Source organism: Hylaeus volcanicus, chromosome 3 (assembly GCF_026283585.1).
Source record: "Hylaeus volcanicus isolate JK05 chromosome 3, UHH_iyHylVolc1.0_haploid, whole genome shotgun sequence".
In the NCBI taxonomy this organism is placed as follows: Eukaryota; Metazoa; Arthropoda; class Insecta; order Hymenoptera; family Colletidae; genus Hylaeus; species Hylaeus volcanicus.
The window spans coordinates 2,703,857-2,713,063 of NC_071978.1; the positions used below are offsets into that span (position 1 = coordinate 2,703,857).

At 41.6% G+C, this 9,207-nt stretch overlaps 3 protein-coding genes across 3 annotated transcripts; 2 read left to right on the forward strand and 1 right to left on the reverse strand.

The window, feature by feature from the left end:
* The first annotated feature begins 85 nt into the window (after positions 1–85).
* On the forward strand, positions 86–2,832 carry LOC128873443 (H2.0-like homeobox protein). The gene is made up of 4 exons (XM_054117031.1): positions 86–534; positions 820–1,032; positions 2,316–2,506; positions 2,571–2,832. The coding sequence occupies exons 1-4, from the start codon at positions 429–431 to the stop codon at positions 2,754–2,756; spliced, it is 696 nt and encodes a 231-aa protein (XP_053973006.1). The 5' UTR covers positions 86–428; the 3' UTR covers positions 2,757–2,832.
* A 207-nt stretch (positions 2,833–3,039) lies between these two features.
* Positions 3,040–6,750, forward strand: LOC128873254 (probable cytochrome P450 12a5, mitochondrial). Its single transcript, XM_054116692.1, has 11 exons — positions 3,040–3,168; positions 3,354–3,632; positions 4,045–4,156; positions 4,217–4,339; positions 4,443–4,584; positions 4,645–4,895; positions 4,990–5,173; positions 5,231–5,400; positions 5,461–5,539; positions 5,598–5,798; positions 5,909–6,750. The coding sequence occupies exons 1-11, from the start codon at positions 3,045–3,047 to the stop codon at positions 6,017–6,019; spliced, it is 1,776 nt and encodes a 591-aa protein (XP_053972667.1). The 5' UTR covers positions 3,040–3,044; the 3' UTR covers positions 6,020–6,750.
* A 209-nt stretch (positions 6,751–6,959) lies between these two features.
* On the reverse strand, positions 6,960–8,921 carry LOC128873255 (uncharacterized). Its single transcript, XM_054116694.1, has 6 exons — positions 8,602–8,921; positions 7,974–8,380; positions 7,783–7,882; positions 7,413–7,514; positions 7,185–7,340; positions 6,960–7,097 (listed from the first exon to the last, which is right to left on the reverse strand). Exons 1-6 carry the CDS (start codon positions 8,893–8,895, stop codon positions 7,026–7,028), a joined length of 1,131 nt encoding a protein of 376 aa, XP_053972669.1. The 5' UTR covers positions 8,896–8,921; the 3' UTR covers positions 6,960–7,025.
* Positions 8,922–9,207: the final 286 nt, after the last annotated feature.

The following is a 9,207-nucleotide window of genomic DNA, read 5'->3' on the forward strand; positions in this document are numbered from 1 at the left end:
GACACGCCTACAGCATCTGGGCGGACCAATCCTACGGTCGAAATAGCAAGCAGCTCCGATGATTTTTTTTTAAACCAAAATCTGCTCTGAAGATGGCAGGAATACCTTCGCTCATTCATCCTTATGCACTTCCGTGAAAGTCATTCTACAGCAGCTAATTATCTTCGTCGACTTCGGTGACTTACGTCCTCGTTATCTCTAGTTCGATGACGGTCGACTATAAAATTGTCATCGAAAATACCGTGTCTACTTTTGGCGGATAGTTGTTGGTTTTGATCATGCAACAAACAGTGAGATCGAGTGATACGTGCTCGTGAGAAATTGATCTGTTAAAATGTTGTGATCGTTTAAAATTGTCTGGTGAAACAGACGAAGTCTAATTTAACAAGATTAGAATAATTAGAAGTGAATTTTATTAAGTGCCAAAAATGAACGAAATCAAAACCCGTGTTGTGGATGGAATAAACTATTCGAAGCAATTGAAGTTCGGAGTGGAACGCATTCTTTCGGACGAAATTTCTTCGAAGAAGACAGGTGAGGACGTTGGAATCGATTGTTTAAATCCCTGACTTGTTAGCATTAAAAAAAAAAAAGAAACGTTAAAGAGTGCAAAGAAAACCAAATAATAAAACGTGCTTAGGATATTTTTTATACAGAATGTACCACTTTAAACAGACCGTTTAATTATTTCATTGCTTACCGTAGAAATGATATAGAAAGGTAATGCTTGCTCTATAATTAGTTGGCTAGTTTCCAGTGGGACACTCTGTATTTCTCATTCTTATGGACGACTTTTGAGTAAGATCGTGCGTTCCAAAGATGTGCTCAGGCCACTTCCTGTTCAATTTTCTACCGTACGGTGTCCCTGCCCCGGAGGTTGCGTCAGGTGTGAAGGCCTTCGAATGTGCCCTAGACCTCTGTACGGTCAAACGACGATTCTCGGCAATTATGGTAACAACAATCACGGAAACGGAATCATCGAAAATTATGGAAACATCTATCGGCCAGCACCTCTACGACCTGTCCCTCGAGGTAAGACTTCGACTTTTATTTAAACGAGTAATAGCCCACTAACGAAAAAATATCACGGATCTGTTCGTTTAGTAACGATTCAAGAATGAGAAACGGTACACATAATTCGTATCTACGGATTCACTGCCGGAGGAAGCTGTTCTTTGTTTCGTAGACAGATCGTTTCATCGTTCGGTCTAATCGATAATTTAGAGACCCCCCAGTTCGAGAGCGTTTAGATCTCTTTAGCGGAAATCATCGCGAGAAGCTACGCTGGTGAAACGAACGTTGCGTCATTAACAAATGCGACCATATGGGCCACTGTCTTGTCTCTCGAATACTCGGCAGCAAGTAGGGCAAAATATTTACGCGCCAGTGTATTCTCGTGTTTCCTGTCCGTGTTTAAACGACATCTTAAGTGCCACCATTCGTTTACGCGCGATCTAAACAGCGGTTTCGTCGCGACCCTTCCCCCGTTAGTTAAAAGTCGGAAACTTCGACTACCGTTTCAACATGGCTCGTGAAACCCCCAGATGCTGTAAAATATCAATTACGAGAATTAAATGTCCTTAATGATCTTCCACAGAGAATTCTGAAACAACTCTCGATAATAGAATTCGTACAACTGACCAGTTGCATAGTTCCGTTACTCGAACGTGTATTAAAAATGATATATGAAGGCTTGTCAATTGTTTCAAAAATTATTTCAAATAATTCAGATTCCAACGTTATTTTTCACACGCAGCTCTTATAAACATTTCGAGGCCTCTTTTGGATCGATCGTCATAATTCAACGCGAGCCTAGAATTGATTTAGTTGGCGAAGAACGCAAGGATTCGCCGATCGAAGTTGCACCTTCAAAGAGCAGCATAGTGTTCCCGAAATAACTATGATCCTACTGGTCGTCCAATTCATTCGGAGGACCGTACCAACCGGAGAGAGAACCGCACTGTTTAAATTCGTACACATGTTGTATACATTCTGTAGGGTTGTAAATCAGCCAGAAGTACCCAATCGCGGGGGCCTCTTGTTCGTGCTAGGATCTGTTGAAACAGACACCCGTCCGGCTTAAGAGTTTCGACTACCGTTTACATCATGTCACGTCTCCCTCTGATTTATGATCTCCACCCCGTGCATCGCGACGTATACCCTTGGTTTATGCTTTATAGACAAAACCCATGTATCAACTGAGAGATGGGAGAAATTTTATTCGAATGGTTGATATATAAAACGACGATATAGCAATTTAATAGCTACATTTTTATGTAATTAAACGCTCGAACAGATATATTCTTTCAATAAAGCTCCTATAACTTCCACAACGACACCAACCAGCCAACCAGAACCCAATACTAGAAGAAAAAGGTCGTGGTCGAGGGCAGTATTCAGTTCCTTGCAGCGAAAAGGGTTGGAGAGAAGATTCTCCTTGCAAAAATACATAACCAAGCCAGACAGGAGGCAGCTCGCTGCGACTCTGGGTCTGACAGACGCACAGGTAACAATTCAAAGTAACTATAAATGAATTATCATTTTTCATAAAAGCTTTCCAATTGTTTCAGGTGAAGGTTTGGTTCCAAAACCGACGAATGAAGTGGCGGCACACGAAGGAGAGCGAGAACGCTTCCTCGACGAATCCTGAGGCGAAGGAGTTGTCTAAAAAAGTAACGAAGGATAATTTAAGGAACACGACCACAGAGAAGGTTGTTTCGGACGAAGAGGACGTCGAGATCGAAGTCGACGTGTGAACTCTGGAGTGTACATTAACGATAATCGATACGGGTCTAGTTTGTAATTTACGAGGATAAGTTTGTACGATAAATAAACTTTCTATATAGTATATAGCAGATGTTCGTATAATATACGTTACGACGTGAATTTGAATGCGCTCCTTCAAATGTTTCCATCTGCTACCAAGGCAACCGAATAACTGACTTGACATTTACTCTTTTACAAACAAAAACTGCGTAAAACATAAATTCATTGGCACTAATGCCTCACAGTCGAGGACTAGATAATAATTAACTTCAGTAGCGATGCATCGTTTGCTGCCAAAAATCTCGTCGTTCTCCCGTCGGTACTCGGTGATAAAGGCGACGAAGCCTCTGTCGACAACAGAGAGCCAGAAATGCCTCAATATCAATGCCTCGGACATAATCTGTGAGTACAATTCAAAAGTAAAGTTCGGAATAAAAGTCACCAAAGCATTTCCTCTGACGTGTCCATCAATTTATTTTGCGAAGTTATAGAAAATGCTTTAGCGAAGTAGTGGCCAATTAACCTTTTATATCGAAAGAAAAATGACGGTTAATGATAGAAGGATTGAATTTTTAATAATATTTCAGCCGCGTCCATGACTCAAAGCCAAGCATCCGTCATCGCCGAGCCTTTGACGCGCACGGACTCGATTCCCCTGTTGGATACGGATTCCACGGATGTTTCATCCGCCTTCGAGGTGTCCACGGCGAAGATCGAACAGCAGATCGTCGCTGAAAGGTCGCCATTACCCTTCGAAGAGGTTCCTGGACCCGCCTTTCTGAAGATCTGGGAGAAGTATTGGAAATACGTGCCGCTCCTCGGTACGCAACTGTTTTCCAGTCTGCTAATCAACAGATTCACTCAGGGTACGATCTGTTGAAGTACCAATAGGTCGAAACTCAAAGACCCCCTCATTAGAAGATTTGTTTTTTGAAGTAAACAAAGTGTAACCTTTATTGGTAACTGAAAGGCTCGTATTAATGTTGGAAATGAAACAATGAATGCAAAGCATTGGCTTGAAGTACCAAAAACGCTTACACATCATACTATTATTAGTATTATTACGAAGCGAATCATGGATAAACGTACTGGACACGAGGCGTTGCTGAGTCTTCGGGTTTCTGATCACGCGCTCCCCGATACGTCATGATATTGCAACGAAAATAGAGTCGCGCGTAAATCGACATTAGCAGATTCTTTGAAACGAACCACGTAGAATGTATCACTGTTCCCACGAAGGGAGATGGTTTCATTATACCCGAAATGTCTCGTTTTCAGGTCGATTGACGTGGAACCGCAACGTCACGCCATTAAAGTATTTATTCAACGAGTACGGTTGCATCGTGAGGATCAATGGACCTCTCTCCGGAGATATCGTCATGATCCATAGGTAAGATTTTCTCGAGTAACGTTTTCCAAAGGACCTTGATGTATTCCTCGATTTCCACAGGCCTGAACACATAGCTGAGGTCTTAAAACAAGAAGGGGATGCTCCCATTCGCAGTGGCATTGATATTCTGCAGCACTATCGTTTGCACTATCGCAAGTACCGCCTCGCTGGGCCGTTTTCGCTGTTAGTAGACATCTATCTGTTTGTATATCATTCTGAGCCTCCTAAAATAAATTAGTTAATTTCTTGCGGTTAATTGCCATGCTCCATATCGAGAGTTCTTCAGGCAAGGTGCGGAGTGGCTGGAGGTGAGAGAGAAAGTGAAGAAGGAGTTCGACGAGATGGCTTCTAGTTTCTTCTGCAAGATAGACATGGCTTGCGACGAGATGATCAACAGGGTGCACAAAATACGTAACCAGCAAGATGAGGTGAGTCTCTAGAGACCTTAATTTAAAGTAAATAGGGACTTTTTAATCGTGGATCGACAGGTACCTCGCAATTTTCACGAGGACATCACGCGCTGGGCGATGGAGTGTTTCTTCACCACCGTGTTCAATAAACATGTTGGATTTCTGGAGTCAGCAGGCTATAATTCGACTTCTGAGCCAGCGAGGATAATCAGCGCCTTGGCAACGGCTCACAAGTACATGAGTCGCTGCGAAACTGGCTTCCAGGTTTGGAGATTCTTCATGACGCCGTTTGCCAAGAATCTATTCGAAGCCTGCGACGTTCTGGATGGGTAAGTCAGCTTCAAAATGTTGGCTTGAAGTAATTGTTTTACTTTCTAAAAAAAATAAAAGCACTTTTGGATTGATCGATTCCATGTTGAAAAGTGTCGTAGGAAAGTACGTTCGCCAGGCTCAAAGTAAACTTCGAAGTCGATCATCCGCTGGAGGAAGGAATGAGGGGATCGAGGAAGGATCGCCAGTTTTGGAGAAGTTTCTTCTTAACGAGGGCATTCATCCAGACGACGTTTCTACGCTGCTGATGGACGTGATCATCCTGGGTGTACAGGCGGTAACGATCTGAAAACACAATGAATTTTGTTCAGTTGAATGTTCTGCTCATTTTCAGACGGCGAACTGCGAAGCATTTTTATTGTATCACCTGGCGAAGAACCCGAGGACTCAAAGAAAAGTCTACGACGAAATCATGAACGTTTTGCCAAGTAGAGACTCACCCATAACGGAGAAAACGTTGAAGAGTATGCGATACTTGAAGGCTTGCCTCCAAGAAAGTTTGAGGTAAGTTATTAATATCGATATAAAGTGTGTTAACTATAAAATCGACAATTTGATTTGAAGGTTGAGACCTGCGTTCCCGTATTTCACTAGGCTCCTGCCGAAGACTATCTCGCTTCATGGATACGTGATACCAAAAGGGGTGAGTGAAATGAATAGGAAAATTATTTTGTTTACCCATTATTTTTCTCCATCTTCAGACGTTTGTCATCATGGCAAACCAAATAACCTCTCAACGAGAGGAAAATTACGAGGATCCAGAGAAATTTCGACCAGAGAGATGGCTAACAAGCTTTTCAGAAGGTAACACAGACTTCAGCTGTCTGCCATTTGGCTACGGAGCTAGGTCATGTTTGGGGAAGAATATGGCTGAAACAACGATGATGTTGCTTACTGCAAAGGTTAGTGGAACAGAGTTGCTACTATTACAAATTTGTTAAATAACTAAGTAAGCTACTAATTGGATCTATACACGCCTTCAACGTTCGAATTCCTCGCCTCCTATTTTCAGCTTGTGCGGCAATTCAGAATCGAGTACGATTACGCTGATATCAAGAGCAGATTCATGATGGTGAACGTGCCCAATAAACCGCTTCGCTTCCGTTTCGTCGACAGGATTTAAACGATGAGGAGGCTGATGGTCGATAGAAGCAGAGCTTTCGGCACCCCATTTCACAAACAGAGCTTACTTCGTTGCTAAGTTAATGTATAGAAGGCGGTAGGAATTACACTAAGAGCGTCGTAGGTAACAATAACTGTAATTTAATGCTCAGTTTCGTTGAATATTCACTTTATCAAATAATAAAATAACGTTATTACGATATATGACATAGTTCATACGTGTAGTATCGCTCTCATCGTTGAAAAGAAAGCGTAGGCGGTGTACAGAACCTGGGAAGGAAAATTTGACGATTCATTGTTGTATGTTTAAACGCTGATTATTTTAAGGCAACAAGATCTTACTTGACCGCAAAATCTCAAAGACCAAGCTGTTAGAAATCGACCAGTGTGAATTATGGTGGGCTTCTGGCACACGTTGATCGTTATTAGCGCAATCTTGCGTACTCGTGGCTGTGCGTTGAACCACGGAATTGCAGCGGAATATTAGATTGCATGTATAAACCACCCAATGATCAGTTCATTTGATTCAAAGCGACGAAATAGTATGTTATACCTGTCGAGGGCTTCGCAGCAGCTGGAAGGCATTCTTTTCCGCTTCCATCGTCAATTGTTAGTTTCGTGTAGGAAAGCAACTGTTGTGGGGGGTTCTTTTCATGTGTGCAGTTTCGTCTGTGCACATTCTTCCTAGGTAAATTAGTCTTCCGATGGAGAAATGTTTAAAGGGTATATGGAGTTAAAGTGTATACTAAGGAAGAAATAAAATTCGCACATCTGAAAAAATCTGACATTTTTTTATATTCATGATATGTTTCTCATCGAGGATGTTGATCATTTCTTCACTTTAAAACACTTAGGAGAGAGTATAAAGGATCTTTTGTGGAAGAGTGGATGTATATCAATGAAGTCGAATATTTTAAAGATATATTTCTTTATTCCGTAACTGAGATAGGAAAAATTTACTATATTTACGTTAACAACTGTCCAGCTCACATGTTGTCAAGAAATGCTCAGCTCACATCCCTGTCCTCCATCATCATGATCCGTAGAGCAGTGAACATGGTGAAGACATTAGAGACATACTAAAACATTTTAAAGTCATCACTGAACATTTTAAGGACATCACTGTGATGTGAATAGCACAATAGGGAGTTTGAACGCAATCGTACCGAACAGTAGTAATTCAAAGAGAGAGCTGGAACGATTCCCTTAATCCTGATAGCTACCTCCTTCTGTGGCATCAGCATATACAGCATGCTCTTTTGCAGTCTCAATGGTTGCTCGTACCATGTCGATTCGTACGCACCTTGGATGGCAGTCCGGCTCTTGTAGTAATAGGAACTGAATCAATGGCATTCAGGAATTCGAGAACAGGAAGATATCGGAGACCGACTCACTATGTTCATCAAGTGATCCGCTGGCAGCGCGCACATGAATACCTCTAACAAAGCAGCTCCACCCAAGAAAAAGAATTGCAATTTTATCGTAAACGGGACTTGCTGTTTGAGAATAAAGAATAGTTTAGTATATAGAAAGTATTCATTTCTACACTCTGACGTATCGTGCATCATACGTGACTTCGACTTTCGTACAAGTCTTTGGTCCGCTTCGTATCATTATGATTTCTAGATGAGAAATCCTATGTTAGTAATGTTTCCTAAGAATTCTCAGTGTGTCCTGATAGTTGAAATTTTTATAGTTTCATTAGATGCAGCCAGAGTGTAAAGTTGAAACTAGGAACTGCTAACAACACAACGGAGTCCTTACCCCGATGCAATTGATTCCGCAGAGCACCAGCACCCCTGCGCAAAATACTAACGTAGCTAGAGCAATTAATTCAACACACTTAACCACTTCCTGTGCGTATCTGTAACGACATATCCACTAGTTTAACATAGAATCTGGTGTCCAGTTCACGTCTCTTCAAGAATAAATCTTATTTAAAAGTAGTCTCTCACCTTTTCACAAAGCGGTATTTAGTGACACCCTTGATCAGACTATGAAAATCTGTGATGTTTCGTAGCTCCATCATCAGAATCTCGAATCGTGCAGCAGCAAACAACAGCAGTAGTGCACCAAGCATACTAACAGACACATGTGCGGCGCACTGCAGACCAGCTACAGCTTGTTGGAGGAAAATAATCGTCCTCAAGGGCTCGTAGTCCACAGAAAACGGATATTCAGCGTTGGTCGGAAAGGGCTGAGACGTCAACAAACTCGCCAGGACAACAGTAAACGCCGACATGTAGAACCACATCGTAGACATTGCATAAAACGTGCTATACCTCTCCACGTATCGTTGGAACACATAACTTTCATATGATTTTGCTTTCTTGCAGTAAAGTATCATCTCCTCTATCACACTCTGAAACACAATGCTCGAATTACTTATTCTTCTTTCTTTCTATGTCTGATTGAACCAGCAATGTACACAGTCCACGAATCCGCCAGATACAAGGAGAATTCCATGTGAGGGAACCACAATTGAGAGTTGAGAGTTCACACAGAGATGAGATAATGTTGATACGAAAACAGAGCTTCTTTTCTCAAGAAATTCTTCATGACAAAACTTTAGGAGACACTTACCCGAAGACGATCGTACTGGTTGATGCAGAAAATCGTCTGCAGGAGCACTTGGATAACAGCCAGTAACATACATCCCGCCTGAGCAAAATTGGTGAAGTCATCGCGTTGCATGTAAAGTGTATATATTAGTGGCAACAAGAGCGTGAATGCGTTTAACATCACTGCTGATCTGAGAACCTTGAAACGAAGCATCTGCGACTTGGTAGCTGTGAAACGAGGCGGCCAACAGAAGGTCAAAGCCACGCTAATTCGCGCGAACGCGATAGCCTTTTCGAATGTTACGTTACCGAACATGGCAAAAAAATGTAGTGATTGAATCATAGAACGGTAACAAAGGAATCTTTAGAATTGATCTTTATAACCATCAAAAATGCATTTACGTTTCCACAGATGCCATTGCAAGAATAGTAACTATCTTGATTTGTATTTTAAGACTGTTTACAGGGAGAGGTTCTTAAGGCATTGATGTACACACACATTCTGAACTCAAGACTTTAAAGTAAGATAGGTATGCAAGAATTAGAATGAATAACAAATGTAATTCTTACCTACATTGCAGAGCAATTCTAATATGTAATCTATAAACCACACTTCGATCGATTCTTT